This window comes from Papio anubis, chromosome 3 (genome assembly GCF_008728515.1).
Source record: "Papio anubis isolate 15944 chromosome 3, Panubis1.0, whole genome shotgun sequence".
In the NCBI taxonomy this organism is placed as follows: Eukaryota; Metazoa; Chordata; class Mammalia; order Primates; family Cercopithecidae; genus Papio; species Papio anubis.
In genome coordinates this window covers 112,020,280-112,039,199 of record NC_044978.1, presented here as the reverse complement: position 1 = coordinate 112,039,199, position 18,920 = coordinate 112,020,280, and the positions used below count along the sequence as shown (strand labels likewise).

Sequence of the window (18,920 nt, the reverse complement as noted above, 5' to 3'; positions counted from 1 at the left end):
AGTTACACAGTCTTCTCTTCAATAGCTAGTTCCCCTATGCATTAATGTGTAAGAACAGTAAGTACAATATTTAGATAATTATAAAAACCAAGGCAATAATTTAAAAACTGATTAACCGTTTTACTCTAACTTAAGCATGGATCTGAGCAGTAAGATTGATTAATAAATTTGAATGCAGCCAATTGGATTGATTCTAATGTAAAGTTTTAATTTGTTGTAGAATAATTTTAAATGAGTGTATTTGTCCAGTGTTGGAGTGCTCAACAGTGTGTTTGAAAAGGAAAACCAAGAAATGTTTTTGAGAAATGTGTTTTTAAGACAGTGGATTTTAATTGGATCAAGTTGTTTGCATTTTTCTTCATTATCATTCTACATCTGTATATTGGACAGAACACTAACGCTAAATAGTTCTTAGAAAAAAAATTTAAAGTTATTTAAATCATAATATCATGACTGTCTTTTAAATTCAAAATTAGGCTGTGAGTATCCTTCTTCACTTAGGAAGAGTGTTATGAAAGCCAGGCCATCTGCTGAGGTGCTACAGTTACATGTGGCCCTCAGAATGCATTTGGCCTGCTCTGTTTTAGCCCTCTGTTGGATTACCAATACACAAAACAAGTTAACCTTGATCTTTCTCATTAAGTACCTCAGGGACAAAATTTGACATATGTCTAAACCTGTGACGTTTCCATCTAAAGAAGGTAGAAATAAAACAGGACTTTACATTCGGTTACAATAAAATATCAGATGCGCCACAGACACAAGTCTTGAAGCTCTGTCCTGGGAAAATATGGCAAACAGTGCCTCTCCTGAACAGAATCAAAATCACTGTTCAGTCATCAACAACAGCATCCCACTGATGCAGGGCGACCTCCCCACTCTGACCTTGTCTGGAAAGATCCGAGTGACGGTTACTTTCTTCCTTTTTCTACTCTCTGCGACCTTTAATGCTTCTTTCCTGTTGAAACTTCAGAAGTGGACACAGAAGAAAGAGAAAGGGAAAAAGCTGTCAAGAATGAAGCTGCTCTTGAAACATCTGACCTTAGCCAACCTGTTGGAGACTCTGATTGTCATGCCACTGGATGGGATGTGGAACATTACAGTCCAATGGTATGCTGGAGAGTTCCTCTGCAAAGTTCTCAGTTATCTAAAGCTTTTCTCCATGTATGCCCCAGCTTTCATGATGGTGGTGATCAGCCTGGACCGCTCCCTGGCTATCACGAGGCCCCTAGCTTTGAAAAGCAGCAGCAAGCTCGGACAGTCCATGGTTGGCCTGGCCTGGATCCTCAGTAGTGTCTTTGCAGGACCACAGGTAAGCCATTATACATAAACTTATTTGGATATGGTGATCATAGATTTCCTATCTAAATTTGATATAAGGTCTTATCAAAGGAAGTACTATATTACCTTTAAGAGCTTGGGCTCTGGAAGTCAGAGAGCGAAGTTTAATTCTGGCTCTGTTCTGTTACCTTGGACAAATTTCTTAACCTCTCTGGTTTCAGTTCCTTTACTGATAAAATGTAACATGGGGGTTAATGCTTACTTAATACTGCTTTTGTGATGAATAAATAAATAAAGTGGATCACATAATACCTATTACGTAGCAAATGCTTCCCCCCAAAAATTGCGATTCTCAAACTTGACCTTATCTCCATTCTATTCTTCTATTTTTCTTTTTGTTCTGGTTGACATGGCTTTAATGTTTAGTTGAGATAATTTTTAGGAATTATGAAATTTGCCTAGATAGAAAATATGTATAATGTTTCTTATTTAAGGTTTCTTGAGTGAAAATTTTAAGAATTCTGTCACTGCAGCTTAGACAGAATTATTCTTGATTAGTATGTTGCTCTGCAGTTTGCAGCTAAATGGTACTGAATATAGAAGAAAAGTAAGACATCTTGGATGTATGGAAATCCAAATATTTCCCTAAAGTTAACTTGAGTTTTGCTGGAGGCAGCTTATTGAGAAAGCCATATGGCTGACAGAGTAGGCACAGGCCCTCCCCACAGAGGGCAGTATCTTCCCAGGTTGCCTTCATCAGAGGCAGCCCGGTTAACTGACCTGCTGAACCTACCATTTTAACAATCAGATCCCCGAAAAAAGGGACAAATTCTTGAAAATAACAAAGAACATTAATAGCAGATGAACAAGTTTTCTCTTGCATGTAAATGTACTACATGATAAACCCAGGATACAAGGATGTGTCAAGAAATAAATCAGAATTAACTAGGATCCTCCAAAACTTGCCTCTGAAAATGGAAATTTATCTAGACTTTTTAAACGGACCAGATGGTCAAAAAAACAACAACAAAAAACTGCCATGCAGAATTCACTATATAGCACAAGACACTAGAAAGCTGGATAACTGTTTTATCCCATCAATTTCTCACTTTAATATTTCTTTTGAAAATGTGTGTGTGTCATGATAAGAATAATGGGAAAAACTAAAATGCTTTCATTTTCTGAAGAAAAATTTATGATTTCTTTCACAGTGATGCAATATATAAGAATAACTTTAGCAAACATATCACCTGAAATGAGGTGATTTAGCTAAGGCTTATGCTCTTAAAATTTTCCACATTCTTTCTTTACACTTTCGCACCTGTGCTCCCAGCTACTCAGGAGGTTGGGAGGGAGGTTGAGGTGGGAGGATCACTTGAGCCCAGGAGTTCAAGATCAGACTGGGCAATATAGGGAGGCCCCATATCAACAAATTATAAAACAAAACAAAACAAAACAAAATTAATGCTGGTCATAATGGCATGTACCTGTGGTCTCAGCTACTCGGGAGGCTGAGGTGGGAGAATCGCTTGAGCCTGGGAAGCAGAGGTGGCAGAGAGCCGTGATGCACCACTGCAACTGCACTCTACTCTCAGTGACAAAATGAGACCCTGTCTCAAAAAAGAAAAAAAAAAAGTTTTTGGGAAAATTTATGTAGGCTCAAGTGGCCCAAATGGAGTGGAGTAAAACAAAGACTTTTTAAAAATCTGGCAATGAGGTGATCGGGGGCTAGGGTGGTATCAAAGATAATTGATAGTAAAAGAGACATTTTAAACAAAATACAAAACTTGACAACAAATTGGATTGAGAGAGTTAATAATAGAGCAGGGGGAAATAAAGTTCCAGTTTTCTTAGCCAAGGAGTTTAAATAGTAAAACCATTGAAATTATCCGGTTGAGAAGGGGAGTGTTTGTTTGTCTGCCTATTTGTTTGCAGAAGGGAGAGGGAAGGCAGGCTATGAGAAGTAAAATCATTTGCTTTAGGACATGACTGGTGGCAATATAAGATCTGTGTAAGTACAAGTGTGTGGAAAGTAGTTGGTAATTTGAGATGCTGATGTAGCTTAAAATCCAAACCAACGTGGAAATAATCCTATTTGCAATAACTGAAGGGCAAACTCACGATTTGATTCTTCTTAGAAGTCTCCTAGAAGCTATAAATGAAATACTACTTTATGAATCCAATTCTTTTCATCTAAATATTAACAGCAATAATAGAAAGATAATGCCAAATATTTATCTAACTTGATGTAGCAAAAAGAAAATAGGAACTTAACTTTGAATTGTTTAGGAATTTCATGTAATAATCTGACCTCAAATACATTACTAGAGAGATTTATGTGAATATGAGCCACAGAAAATGATGTTATTTTATTTTGTAAAACACATGACTCATCCTTATTTTCAACAACACTTTAAAGTACTTTGCTGAAGCTTCCTGAATAACCTCACATAAGTAATGTTGTTTGATATTTACATTAACTCTATGAAGTAAATAGGAGCTGTGTTATTATACCTACATCACATAAGGGAGCTAAGGTCTAAACCTTTGAAGACAATGGTGTTAAAATCCTTTTCCAATAATTCAAAGTAAGAAACACACACTACATTGAAAATGTGTGTCTCTGTCTCTCTTTCTCTCACACATATAACTGAGAAAAAATTTTGATGACATAAATATTCTATTGTTATATTTCCTTTTTTACTGCTGATTGAAACTCACTACTGAGCATATCTTGCAGTTCAAAAAGCACTGATTTGAAAGGATCCATTGGCATTCCCAGTGTCACGTGCTCTGTTGGACTCATGTTGTCTTATTCTTTTCTTTTATTATGGCTCTCTGCAATCTCTCTGAATGAAAGAGATTTCAATCCCATAACCAATGTTACATATATTTGATGAAGAATATGAGAGAGAAAGAGGGCTTTTTATTTCTAGACTGTGACACATGATGAGTGTGTCTCATGCTTCACCATGGTCTGTGGATAAGTCCATTGACAAAGGCACATCCTATTGTACCTAATTTATATGAAAAGGGTAACTTTAATTTTCATCCTTTGGTGGACATACTGATTTTCTATTACTTGAGTAATTCATACCTCAGTTGAAAAAAAATCTTAACAAACATGTTGTCACCACTCAGGCCTGGAGATCTGGGAATTTATGACATTTTTGCCTCAGCTCAGAATGACCAAATTTCAAATTGACCTTCCAGATTTTCCACTTTCCTCATTATTAACCTCGGAAGCTATGTTCTGTGATAATTTGGCAGTGCATTCTCAGAAGTTTTAGCATAGTGTGGCATAGAAACTTTCAAATTTTATGCTAGTAATAGAATTCTTTTTAAAAAATTCTATATCACAATGTACCCCATAAATATGTACAATTATTATGTGTCTATTTAAAAGCTTTAAAATAAAATACAGTAAAAAAAAAAATCCTGTATATAAAAAAGTCCTATACAAAAAGTCCCGCACAAAAAAAACCATAATGAATGACACAGAGATAAGTGGAGCTGCTCTGGTTAAAATAGAGGTAAAGGAGGACCAGTCCTCCACTTGGCTATTCACTAGCTCCCAGTTACAGTTGCTAAAGACCTCCTATCTCCTTGCAACAGTTCAAAAGGCAATAGAGATAGTAAAAGTGGCATGAGTGTGAGATTCAAATGGAGTTGGGCTCAAATCTCAGTAATACCGCCTACCAGCTATGTGACTTTGAGCAAATTACTTACATTTAAAAGAGTAATTATAAAGAATAAGTCATACAATTTATAAAATCACCTGAGACTTTACACCTTAATTTTAATTACTAATTTAATGTTTATTTTTCTTCTTTTCCTTTCTTCCTAAGCCCATTCTTTTCTTCTTGCCTTCATAAAAAAGTTTTTGAAGTCAGGAAAGAAAAAGTACAGAAATATGAGTATGGAATTGTTGGTTCTTTAAGAAACTGCAAAAAGAAATACTTATATAAAAGTGGATTATTTCAAATATTTCAAAATTATAGCATGCATTCTGAGTGATTACTAAATTTGGCCAAACTACTCCCTGGTCACAAAGCTATCATACTCACTCTGCAAAACTATACATGCCAGAGCACAGTAATTCAAGTCTTGGAGGTATCGTACATAAAAGTGGGGAAAGAGGGAAAGAAAGAAGGGAAAGGAAGGGAAGGCAAAGGAAGGGAAGGGAAGGGAAGGGAAGGGAGAGAAGGGAAGGGAGGGAGAGAAGGGAAGGGGAGGAAAAAGGAGGAAAGGCAAAAAAGAAAAACAAAGGAGGGAAGGAGGAAATGAAAAAGCAACAAACACCCTGGGATAGCTTTGGTTTAAGACCATCTGTGGTTAGGGTGGTAAATATAAATGGAAGAGAAGACATTTCCTAAATTAGATGTGCCCATATCTACTTATAAATCACATGGTTTCTAATAAGAGTCATTTAATACCACAAGAATTCCAGAGTAGCAGGTTATTTGCAGAAAGAGTTCATAGCTTATCTGTGTTAAGCTTAACACTAGTTTATCTGTGCTAATATAGAGCATCACATATTGACAGCTTTTAAATTATATGGTTAACCCAGGCCTGCGGGCAAGAAATGTGGGCCTCTCCTTCATCCTTAGTGTAAAGATATGCTGTCTGAAGATGTGTGGAGGCTTGCCTTAACACATAGAGAATTTACTGGTGTAGAATGCACTACTGACATTGGCAAACAGTTTAAATTCAATAAATATTATCACATAGGTACAATATGCCAAACATTGTGCTACATCATAGTATCGTCCTACTAGCAGAAAAAACAACAGCAATAATGTTGATGATGATAAATAATGCTTGAGGACATAAATATGTGCCAGGAATTTGGCTAAAAGCTTCTACTTGCTAGGTTCATAGAACAGGCAGTGAATAAATCCATAAATAAGCTTTTACATGCAATATTTCATATAACGCTTCCAACAATCACATAAATTATGTACAATCATTATCTTTATTTTACACATGAAGAAACTAAACCTCCAATATTATATAACATGGCCAAGATTACTGTTTAATAAGTGGACATCTCAGTGTATCAGTATATCTAGTTATCTATATATGGCCATATCCATAGCCAGCTCTTTTAACTGCTACGCTCTACCCACCTCTGCCCACTGAACACTGTAATATTGTCTATTTCCTTTTTACCCATAGGAGGCTGGGGAAGAAAAAGGCAGAAAAAGCTTGAAGTGAAAACTGATGCTTAAAAGACATCAAGAAAAAAATATATGATACACATGTATAAATATATAAATGCATGTGGATACATATAAAAATTGTATACTTCAAGTTTTAATTATGATAATGGTTAAGATTTATACAGTGCTGTGTTCCAGGCACTATTCCAGGTGCTTTGCATGTATTAACTCATTTATTGTCATGATAGGCCTTAGAGGTAGATATTACTATTTTCTCCATATATAGATGACGAAACTGAAGCACACATCAGAAGATAATTACCTTTGGATAACACTAGGTAAGGGTGTAATTAGTGTGGGTAAGGTGAGTGTTAAAGATAATATTCCAAGAAGAAATGAACAACTGCAATTGCCTGTGAAAAAAAATGAAAACAGAATATTCTTGTTTATGGCAAAAATAAAACAAACACTGATGAGAACCAGGGTCAGGGACAAGAGAGGAGAAACATACCAAAATTAAAGAAATAAAATCCAAGGACAAATGAACAACTAAAAGCAAAGTGGATCTCTATATTAATCATTCAAATGAACATGGTCTTGGAGCACAAAATAAATGGAACTAAGACAGTAGCAAGTTAATTTATGGGCAAGTAAGATTCTGAATTTTTGTATACTTTATTATACCTTTCTTAAAATTTATCGGTCTATCTTGTATTACCTGGATCACATACATTTTATATCTCCACTACCAAATATTAAATTCCTTGATCGAAGGCTATAACTGCTTTATCTTTTATGACAGAGAATGCCAGCTATAGTTAGTTTTACCAAAGAGTTGCTTAAAAAATAAGCATGTGTTAAATAAGATAGCCATTAACTCTATCATAGTACTATGTTTCAAAGTCATTGCTAATTGAAAGTTTCATCATGGCTTTTTTTAAAAACATATTTTTTAAACTATAAATTTTTTTCCAGTTACAAATGAACCAATTTGGACCACACACAACCCATCTTTTTAGAATCTTATAGCAGAACTCACCAAGTTGGTGTGAAAACAGAAAGAACAAGTAATGCCCGAGAGGCCTGAGCAAGAAATATGGACAAACGCAGAAAAAAAACACTGTTTTTCAAATGTGTTAATCTCTCCTCAAAACTAGCATGCAACAACATTATACTTGTGACAAGAACTACTATCAAACTCCACTCATTGGGCCAGAGACTTTTGTGGTGCTAGCGAAAAACTTGCTCCTCATGTAGCATACTACCTACGCTTGTGATTTCATCAGCCAGTCAGTGATATCATTATGCCTTTAAAACATGAAATATTAAGATGAAAATGTGGCCCAGAGCAGAGAAAAAGTAAAATTCAGGTCATCCGGTTCCAAGTCCAACTGGGATGGTACAGAGAGAAGTAGCTAAAACCTTAAAGAAATATAAGATTCTCGGGTTCTACGTGAAGTAACCATTCCAAAGACTTTAACTGACAGCCTCTGTTGGATCTAATTCAAAGCTGAACTTTAAATAAGGTCAGCTTGCAAAGAATTACAGAAAACTGAAAGGTTCACTTTGTAATGTGGGAAAAAACGTCTGAATCATAAGATAAACTTAGCTGAATGCACTTGTTGGGGTTTCTTGACTGCAGAGTGATTGTAAAATTATTAGACGCCCTCTAGTGGGTTAATTTAAAATCATTTTTTCCCCTTGAAGATTAAAAAAGACCTGAAACTAAAAATCAACTTTTCAACTTATTTAACAGGGCCAAGGTTTCTTTCCCTTTTGAGGTGATGGGAATGGGAGCGGAGTATGTCTTTTTTTTAGAAAATAAAGTATCTTTAAAATATTTTATAGTGTTTTTTGTTGGTAGCGTAGAAAAGAATCATGTTTCTTAATACTGTAATTAAAATTAAAATTTTCTAATTCAATCAAAAACTTAAAAAATAACAGAATCCCTCATTTGCTTAAAATAAAAAAAATTGTAACATTTTTGTTTGAATTTACTTTCTATCAATTTAAAAATGCTTACACTCTCTTTTCATTTCATTTTAATAGTGTTTCACAGTAAAATGAAAGTTCTCAGGGAAAAAGCTTATAAATAACTAGGTAAGAAGTGTTTACTGAATAGAGAAATAATGAGTAAATGTCCACTAGAATTTATTTTTGAAAACTACTTGTGTAACATTTTCTTAATTGTTAATTCAGTTTGTGTTTTTAAAAGTTGTAGGATAAAGGCTTTTTAAAAATAATTTGACACTCAAAGAAAGGTTACGAGAATCATACAGATTTCTCAGATACCTTCACCCAAATTTTCTCAAATATTAACATTTTACATTTGCTTATTTATTTTATCTTATCTACATTTTTCCAATTGCTTAAAAATAAGTTGTAGACATGATTTTTCTTTACCCCTGAATACTTCGAAGTGTGTTTAAGGCCTCTCACACACAGCCAAAGTAATGATTGTCAAAATAAAAAATAAATTTAACATTGATATATTACCACTATTTAATTTATATGTTCTATTCAGAGCCCATAAGTTGTCCCAGTTTAATTTTTGCCCTTTTAACAAAAGAAAATCCAAGATTATGTGGTGGATTTAGTTGCATACCTCTTTAGTATTCTTATAGCTGGAACCATTTCTCAGTCTTTCTTTGTGTTTCATGATATTGACATTTTTGGAGAGTGCAAACCAGTCATTTTGTAAAATGTCTCTCAGTTGGGATTTGTCCTCTCAAGGTTAGATTCAGGTTATACACTTTAAGCAAAAATACCAAATTAGTGATGCTCAGTTCTCAATGCATTACATAAGGAGACAGACATTGTCAATGGGTCCTATTATTGGCAATGTTAACATACTTATCTAGATATTTCTCTTCTGTAGAGTGAGTATTTTATTCGTTATAATGAATAAGTATCCTGCAGACTGATACTTTGAGATTTTGTAAATATCCTGTTCTCCTCAAAGTTCCACCCACTATTTTTACCAGCTATTGATGACTCTTGCTGTAATCACTTATTATAGTGATTACCAAATGTTAATCACTAATTCTGTTTATTCCTTTTCATTTATTAGTTGGCATTCTACATTATGGAAGAGGTTTTTTTCCCCCATTTATTTGTTGTTTTTGTTATTTTGTAATTTTTACAAGTATGGGCTCATGGATCCTTACTTTATTCAATAGTTTATCATTCTTTTAGATCAGTTTCTTTTTTGTATTTTAATGCTTAAACTGCCCCAGATTTGGCAAGTGGAAGCTCTTTTCAGCTGGTTCCTCGGTTGTTTTTTTGTTTGCTTTTTGTTTTGACATGTTCCAGCTTTCTTTGAGCAACTGTCTCTTCATGTCTTGTGACCATTTCTTAAAATGTCATTTTAATAGGGTTTCTGTCTCTAAAATAAAATTTAAATATGTATTTTGGGGGGTACATTCTAAGTGCCAGACACAGTTATAGTTACTGCAGATATAACTTATGAGCAAAATCACTTGCGAAAAGTTTACTCAGCACAATTGTACTGGAAACTGAAATACAAACATTTAAATCCTTGAAAGATGATTATTCTTCAAGGTTGAAATAATTGTTAAAAATCCAAAATCTTGTAGATCTATTGACACTTACCCAAACATATTTTAAGTAAATAGTCACATGACTTTTCATAGAAACATCAGAAATATAATACTAAGGAACTTAGAAATTGCTTTAGGTAACATGCTAGAAGGCTAGCGGAGTACCAAAGAGAAAACTTTCAAATACCATTTGGTAAAAAGTAACATAGCCTTTTATTGTCTCATACAGTTATACATCTTCAGGATGATTCATCTAGCAGACAGCTCCGGACAGACAACAGTTTTCTCTCAATGTGTAACACATTGCAGTTTTCCACAATGGTGGCATCAAGCATTTTATAATTTTTTCACCTTCAGCTGCCTCTTCATCATCCCTCTTCTCATCATGCTGATCTGCAATGCAAAAATCATCTTCACCCTGACACGGGTCCTTCATCAGGATCCCCACAGTATGTATTCCTTAGATTTAGTGTCATTTGTGGGCAGTTTTTAAACAGTGATACTCAACACAGAGTGGCATGAACTATGTGCCAGATACTGTTCTAAGCAGTTTGTATATACTAGCTCATTTAATATTCACAATCACCCCATAAGGTAACATTTTTATTATGCTTTTATCATCCTCAATTTACAGATAAGGTAACTTAGTATCTTCTGCTGTTCTACATTCGCATCATGAAATTAAAGAAGAATTAATGATTATTCCATTAAGACCCAGGATAAGCATTGGCAAATGGTTTCTGCTGGGTAGCAAGTACAAATTGTGATATCTAGACTATAGAAAAGTACAACCTGTTAAATGCTATCCAATAAACTAGCTAAAGTAAGCTGTTTCATTTTATATTCAAATCCCCTATATTTATACAATGTAAACTATGCACATTTGTGTGTATGTTAATATGCGAAATATTATTGACTATGTAATTGATGATTTCATTCAAAACTTCACACGTGTTTGTACCTTTTTTGCTTTAGTAAAATGGTGCATTCCCAAAAATAAAGTATATATTTATGAAATAAACATTGTTATGTTGGCATGACATCCAAAAGACATGTTATCAATGACATAGTACATAAGTTATATCTGGTACAACTTAACAGGGAAATCATCTTAACTATTACAGCATGAATAGTCTCAGTAGGTATTTTCAAAAGAAAATATTCATGGTGATGCTTTCTAATAGGGAATTGGGCAGTTTTCACCTGCCAGCACAAAATGGTATTTAATATTTCCAAAAAAGTATACTGCAAAAACAATTTGCCTTCAAAATCTTATCTTGAGAGATTCCATTTTATAAGTGATATCTAAGAAGGGTAGAGGGAAAATAAGAAGGTGAATCTCAAATAGGAGTTAATCTGAAGAAATATTAGCAGTACATAAGCAGAAAAACAAAAAAAGCAGAGGCAGGAAGCCATAACTATTATGAACACATTTATTTATTATTTTATTTATTTGATTAATACATACTGACTACTCAGCGTTGCTCGAAACTGTGCTAGGTGGGGATACCATGGTGAATAAGAAAAATCTAGTAAGTATCCTGCTTTCATGGAGACTACAGTCTAGCAGAAAAGTCATAAACAATAAACCAATTATCGACTGTGATGATGTTTCAAAAGAAGAAAAAGCATGACATGTTGTGGTTGTCTTGATATTTTTTCATTTTCAGTCACTTGCTAAGCCAAGATGATTTTCTGAATTTTAAATGGATGTGTGTCACCAAAGTTTACAGATATTGAGGATTAAATGAATAGTGTGTGAAGGTCAGGTGCGGTGGCTCATGCCTGTAATCCCAGTACTTTGGGAGGCCGAGGCGGGTGGATCGCCTGAGGTCAGGAGTTCGAGGCCAGCCTGACCAATACGATGAAATCTGTCTCTACCAAAAACACAAAAATTAGCCGAGTGTGGTGGCACATGCCTGTAGTCCCAGCTACTCAGGAGGTTGAGGCAGGAGAATCGCTTGAACCCGGGAGGCAAAGGTTGCAGTGAGCCGAGATTGCATCATTGCACTCCAGCCTGGGCAGCAAGAGCAAAACTCTGTCTGAAAAAAAAAAATGAATAGTATGTGAAAAGAGCAAAGCCTCTAGCAAGGCATAGAGTAAATAGTAATTAGTTTTGTCTCCCAAAAATCCATAATCAGTCTGTATTTAATAAATTACTTTAATATTTCTAGACAAAAAATTATTTCATAATTAAAACACCATGCAGGTAAATGTTTTCCTCTATATGTCCACTCTTTGGTGACCAATTAATAAGAAATTTCAAAATGACTATTTCTGAATAGCATTATCTGTTTCCCTCAAAAAAAAATATAGTATGTGAAGAGTATTTCTTACTTAACACAGAAGTTCTCTATTATGAAATACAAGAACAGATTTTGAGCACTTCAGAATTGCACCTTTTTACCTTTAAGAACTAAGTTCAAAATTTCAGGTAGGCAGCCTGACTGTAAAAAGTCACTAATTCCATTAATTTCCAGCAAATTTCTTCACAAGTGTAACCTATGAACTTTAAAGGCTCTATTAATATGAAAAGTGAAATTATTTCAGCTATCATAGAAAGAAGCACACAGTTGAGATAGATAATTTGGGGTAGTACACTTTCATCCACACATGATACTTACTATCCTTAGTATCAAAGATACTCAGTGAACATAATTTTGTTTTGAAGTCAGAATTCACAAAGCAAACAAAAATATAGAGTGAGGAAAGGACATCCTATTCAACAAATGGTGCTGGGATAATTGGCTAGCCATGTGTAGAAGAATGAAACTGGATCCTCATCTCTCACCTTATACAAAAATCAACTCAAGATGAATCAAAGACTGAAATCTAAGACCTGAAACCATAAAGATTCTAGAAGATAACATTGGAAACCCTTCGAGACGTTGGCTTAGGCAAAGAGTTCATGACTAACAGCCCAAAAGCAAATGCAACAAAAACAAAGATACATAGATGGTACTTAATTAAACTAAAAAGCTTCTGCACAGCTAAAGAAATAATCAGCAAGTTAACAGACGACCCACAGAGTGGGAGAAAATCTTCACAATCTGTACTTCTGACAAAGGACTAATCCCAGAATCTACAGAGAACTCAAACAAATCAGCAAGAAGAAAACAAACAATACTATCGAATAGACATGAATAGACAATTCTCAGAAGAAGATATACAAATGGCCAAGAAGCATAGGGGAAAATGCTCAATCTCACTAATGATCAGGGAAATGCAAATCAAAACCACAGTGTGATACCACCTCACTCCTGCAAGAATGGCCATAATCAAAAAATCAAAAAATAATAGATGTTTGCAGGGATGCAGTGAAAAGGGAACACTTCTACACTGTTGGTGGGAATGTTAACTAGTGCAACCACCATGGAAAACAGTGTGGAGATTCCTTAAAGAACTAAAAGTAGAACCATTGTTTGATACAGCAATCCCACTACTAGGTATCTACCCGGGGGAGAAAATGGCATTATATGAAAAAGATACTTGCATAGGAATGTTTACAGCAGCACAGTTTGCAATTGCAAAAATATAGAACCAGCCCAAATGCCCATCAATCAATGAGTGGATAAAAATATGTGGTATATATGTACTATGGAATACTGCTCAGTGATAAAAAAGGAATGAAATAATGGCATTTGCAGCAACCTGGATGGAATTGGAGACTATTATTCTAAGTGAAGTAACTCAGGAATAGAAAACCAAACATCATATGTTCTCATTCATATGTGGAAGCTAAGCTATGATGATGCAAAGGCATAACGATGATACACTGAACTTTGGAAACTAAGGGGGGATGGCAAGGGATAAAAGACTAGACATTTGGTACAGCATACACAGAGATCTCAGAACTCACCACCGAAGAACTTTTCATGTAGCCAAACACCATCAGCCCACCAAAAAAACCTATTAAAATAAAAAAATATATTTTTTTAAAAAGAATTCAACTGAGCTCAACCTCATCTACTCTCTTAAATTTATATGTTAAGAGTTTGAGTATCCCATACTTCAAATTCAGATTAGTTTGGCAGAAATAGGAGCACTATCGTCTTCAATATTTTCTATTCATTATGTGACATAGTGGAAAACTCTCATTAAAACATGCTTTTCAAACAAATTATTATTATTTAAAATACTGGAAATTTTCTCCATTGATTAAGTTGAATTAGTGATGCTGTTTTCCTTTTTGTCCACTTTGGTTTCGTGAGAAAACTGATCTTTAAACACCTGCTCTTTTCTCTATCCAATAGAACTACAACTGAATCAGTCCAAGAACAATATACCAAGAGCACGGCTGAAGACTCTAAAAATGACAGTTGCATTTGCCACTTCATTCACTGTCTGCTGGACTCCCTACTATGTCCTAGGAATTTGGTATTGGTTTGATCCTGAAATGTTAAATAGGGTGTCAGACCCAGTAAATCACTTCTTCTTTCTCTTTGCCTTTTTAAACCCATGCTTTGATCCACTTATCTATGGATATTTTTCTCTGTGATTGATAGACTACACAAGAAGTCATATGAAGAAGGGTAAGGTCATGAATCTCTCCATCTGGGAATATCAACACAAATGTTAGAGCATGTTTACATACAAACAAAGCAGGATTTACACTTAAGTTGTCATTCTTTTAGAACCTCCATTTTCAGAGCCTCAATTATTAAGGAAAAATCTTCAGGAAAAATGCTAAAATATTTTCTTGTCATCATCAACTTCTAAATTAATCTCTGCCTTTTCTGACCTCATATAACACATTATGTAGGTTTCTTATCACTTTCTCTTCACATAATAATGTACAAATATTTAAAATACCTGCAGCCTAAGGCACAAGAATGCCAAAAAATCAAAGGCGAGAAACCACAACACAGGTCTAAACTCAGCATGCTTTGGTGAGTTTTTCTCCAAAAGGGGCATATTAGCAATTAGAGTTTTATGCTATATAGTACATAGAGCACAGAGCCCCTTGCCCATAAGATCAACTTTCCCTCCTGTAGTTAAAACGAAAAAAAAAAAAAAAAAATGGATCTGTTTTTCTCTTTGGCTTCAAAAGCATTCCGACATTTGGAGGAGTCAGTCACCAACCCCACCAACCACTCCACCAACCTGATAAGACCATGAGTAGTTCTCCTTCATCCTATTTATGTGGTACAGGTTGTGAAGTGCCTCTATATAAAGGGAAATTTTAGAGGGGTTAGGATTTGGACAGGGGTTTAGAACATTCCTCTCTAGGCTGTATAGTCTATGGAGTTTGTGGCAATTAACTGCCATAAAATAACAATGTTTCCAAATTCAACTAAGAAAATACTCATACTGAGTATGCGCTATGCATAATACGTCCTCTATTTTAATAATGTGAAGAATTTTTTGTCTATCCCTTCATCTCACTAAATCCATATTTCGTAAATAACTGAGAAAAATGAAAACAAAATTAAGCAAATGCACAAGCAAAAAGATGCTTGATACATAAAAGGAACTCTGGAGAGAAAACTACAGCTTCAGTCTGTACAGATCAAAGAAGACAGAGCGTGTTGGGGGAAGGAGGGAAAGATCTTGATGCAGGGTTTCTTAACCTGCAGTCTATGCACAACACTATATTTCCATGTAATATTTTTATTTCCATCCTTTTGTATTATTTTGTGCATTTAAAAAACACAATTTAAGGGGATAGACTAGACTGCCACAGCAGCCCGTGGCACAACTAACACCTACTGATATTCACATTGAATAGTATGGTTTCCAAAATATGTCTGCACAACAAGACCTCTTTATATAATTCAGGCTTGTGTCTATTTCTTCTATGAAAAATGGGAAGGGATGAAAATAATGGGAGTATAATACCCATTTAATGTGAAAAACATAAGAGTCTTAAAAGAAATTAAGCTATTCAACATTTTTTAAATAGGTAAGATACTATCATATTTACATGAGCTATGTAGTGCCATACAAAAGATGAAATGTAATTTCTAATTACTCCAGGTGTGTGGTATTGTGGAAAGTAAATTGCCAACTAATGGTAAGTCCTTTCTTTCTTTGATTTTCTCCTCTCATACTTCAGTTTTACAGTGTTGAGTTGTTGTTTGTTTCACATCCTACCTTATTTTCCAATTCTGTCTCAATTGAACTCCCTCTGCGTACTCACTCTTTCATTCATAGCTTCTTTTTCATTAAACTCGTACCTTTAATTAACCAATTCATGGTCCAGTTCTACAGTTGAATTGGACAAGGCTAAAATTCTGTAGTGTGCTAAAATGCTCAAAGCTGGCATGTATACTCATTCTAAGATTTTATAGTTCTCGTAGATAATACAGGGATGTAGATAAGTTGAAACAAAACCAATGTTCTCTAAGTCTCTATCATATACATTTTCCTTAACTGATAATTCTTACTTCTGGGATTTAAAAGCAAAAATAACACACTTGTACAGATACAGTCTAAGGGCTTTATCACACACAAGTTTAATGAATGTATCTCAGCTTGGTTCTTCTTGTGTGCTCATTATGGATCGCTCTTAGGAATTGCCTCGAGCATATTTTTTTACACATTAACTGAAGGGCTATTCAAAAGCTTGACTCAGGGGTTCTTAACCTACATTCCATGCAAAAAAATATATATATATACACACACATATATATATATAGAGAGAGAGAGAGTTGTATTTTTTAATTTTAGTCCTATTTGTATTATTTTGTGCATTTAAAAACACAATCCTGAGAGGGATGGACCAGACTGCCACAGCAGCTCATAGCACAAAAAAAGGTTAAGAAGTCCTAGTTGACTTTGCATATACATAAAAAAGTCTATTACAATAAAAATATAACAGAATCTATTCATCAGTTTATATGCAAACATAAAAATGTAAATATTGAAACGAGATTGCTTTAATATGCTTATTGTTTTCAAACCAAGAAACTCTCTTAAGGTTCAATATGTAATAAAAAACATAACAGAAATAATTATTCTATATGAATTTTGTGGTCCATAAATTATAATGTATAATTATATATTATAATGTAATGTATAAACTAAAATTTATAGCACAAAAGAAAAATATGGCTTTGAAATTACAGATAATCCACTCAACAGACAATATTTCATATTTGATACTACAATCATTTATTTTATGTCCTATTATAATAAAAGGTGAGGACTCCTTGTAAAAAAGGAAGTGTTCTACAGAGTCAGTCTAATATATCAGATATTTGAGATTCTATCTTTGTTTCTCTTCCTTAGCTTATAAAACTAGTTAAAAATGGAATTTCTTTCAGCAATTCAGTTTAGTACAGGAGTGACATTAATGACAGTAAAATTAACAAAGTCTACATTAGTTCAATTTAAGCCTATTCAACAGAAATATAGTAGCTAAAAAAATACTCTGGGGAAGGTACCACAAACATTATCTACCAAGGAACATAGCATAAGTGACTTTGAAATTTCCTGAGAGTGACCTTGTCTTAGAACTTAGGTGGTAGTCATAAACAGATAATATTTTTAGGCAGTTAAAATACTTCTAGAACTCCATCTATTTTACCTGTGGTCCACTTTCCTACATTGAACCAATGCCTTGGGCTTTTCTAATTACTATACATTGTGCTTATATGAATAAAAGAAATTTTAAAAGAAAAAACCAGATTCAATCTAATCTTGCTTATTTTTATGATTATTAGGAATCAAGTTTAAAACAATTAGTCTAACTTTAAAAGTTATATAAAATGTATGCATAGTAGCAATAGATAAATATATACAAAAACTGTTAATATAATTATCTACGTGATTTCTTAAAAATCTCTTCCTTGTGAATTCCTGTAATTCCAAATTACCAAAATAAACTCATATTGTGCGTGTATTAAGACAAAACAGAATAAAGGTTATATGTGTGTGTGTTTGTCTGACTTTTATTTTATACATCATTGTTTCTATTAGGAGGGGTTCTGTTGTAAGGAATAAAAATGTCAAACTAGAAGTGGCATTTTTCCATCTCATGTTATAGGATGTCCAGAGGTAGGCATGCAGAATCAGTTAAGTCAGAGCTTCGATTCAGCTTCTCTGATTATACTAGGCTTTCTTTTTTCTGACTAGAAGTTGGCTGTCACCATTCTAGGGGTCAAAGGCAGAAGGAAAGGGTCACTTCTCATTATGAATCTCTCTTTCCCATAACTCTCAGTACTTCCCCTTAAATTGGCTAGAACTGGGACACATGACTGACCCTAAACAAATCACTAGCAAAGAAGATTACCCTGAACACTTTAAGGGAATAATTTGTCTTGTGGGACAGGGCTCAATTTCTGTGAACACTTAGCAATCTGATAACTAAAAAAAATTGAAGGCTTTTTCTATTTTTTTATTTTTGGGATAGGGAGGAAGAAGAAAGGAAAAGAGACCTTTTTCTGACCTTTTTGGTCAGAAAACTGCAGTACCTGCCACAATCACCAATTAACTTTTCAAAACAAAATTTAGACTATATGTGCCACAAATTTAAGTAGCACATAACTTAAATACAATGCAAAAAACTAAAAGAAGCTCTGAAACACAATGATTGCACAATAAATGCTGCTCTAAGGGAAAGGAATGGATTTTCATTGTTTTTCATAAATTAAATCCACATATGTTCAACTCTAGTGGTTAGAATCTTTATCTGATGTATAGTGGGTAGGCTCTGCCTGATTACTTAGTTTCTTGGGAACTCTTGGCTCCTGTTTTTTTCTTCATTTATTTATAACTAGTTCATTGGATAAGAATGTTCACATGTTTTAAAATCCTGGCCATCACTTCAGATTCAGAGAACAATTATCAAGTAAGTTAATAAATAAATGCCAACTTGAAATGGATTTCCTATAAAGCTCATGAAACTTAATTTCCAAATTCCTCACTTATTTCAGTCCACTCTTGGGGCCCTGGAAAATATGTTTTCACGTGGTCA

The 18,920-nt window shown here is 34.2% G+C and overlaps 1 protein-coding gene and 1 non-coding gene across 3 annotated transcripts; one reads left to right on the top strand and one right to left on the bottom strand.

Moving 5' to 3' along the window:
* The first annotated feature begins 236 nt into the window (after positions 1-236).
* On the top strand, positions 237-17,879 carry GNRHR (gonadotropin releasing hormone receptor). Of its 2 annotated transcripts, none has more exons than XM_009207012.4 (3): positions 237-1,312; positions 10,361-10,452; positions 14,257-14,507. In XM_009207012.4, the coding sequence occupies exons 1-3, from the start codon at positions 791-793 to the stop codon at positions 14,390-14,392; spliced, it is 750 nt and encodes a 249-aa protein (XP_009205276.1). In that variant the 5' UTR covers positions 237-790; the 3' UTR covers positions 14,393-14,507. The 2 variants fall into 2 exon arrangements, with proteins under 2 accessions (XP_009205276.1, XP_003898885.1); XM_003898836.5 differs by having other exon boundaries at positions 241-1,312; positions 10,233-10,452; positions 14,257-17,879.
* On the bottom strand, positions 7,617-7,767 carry LOC116274325. Its single transcript, XR_004182952.1, has one exon. It is a non-coding gene; the product is annotated as a small nucleolar RNA SNORA62/SNORA6 family (small nucleolar RNA).
* Positions 17,880-18,920: the final 1,041 nt, after the last annotated feature.

Bases quoted from the DNA above. Each gene is read 5' to 3' on its own strand.
- GNRHR (XM_003898836.5), top strand. From the start codon at position 791: ATGGCAAACAGTGCCTCTCCTGAACAGAATCAAAATCACTGTTCAGTC. The intron at 1,313-10,232 runs GTAAGCCATTAT...TGTCTCATACAG, and splicing joins GTGTCTTTGCAGGACCACAG to TTATACATCTTCAGGATGAT. The intron at 10,453-14,256 runs GTATGTATTCCT...TCTATCCAATAG, and splicing joins CCTTCATCAGGATCCCCACA to AACTACAACTGAATCAGTCC.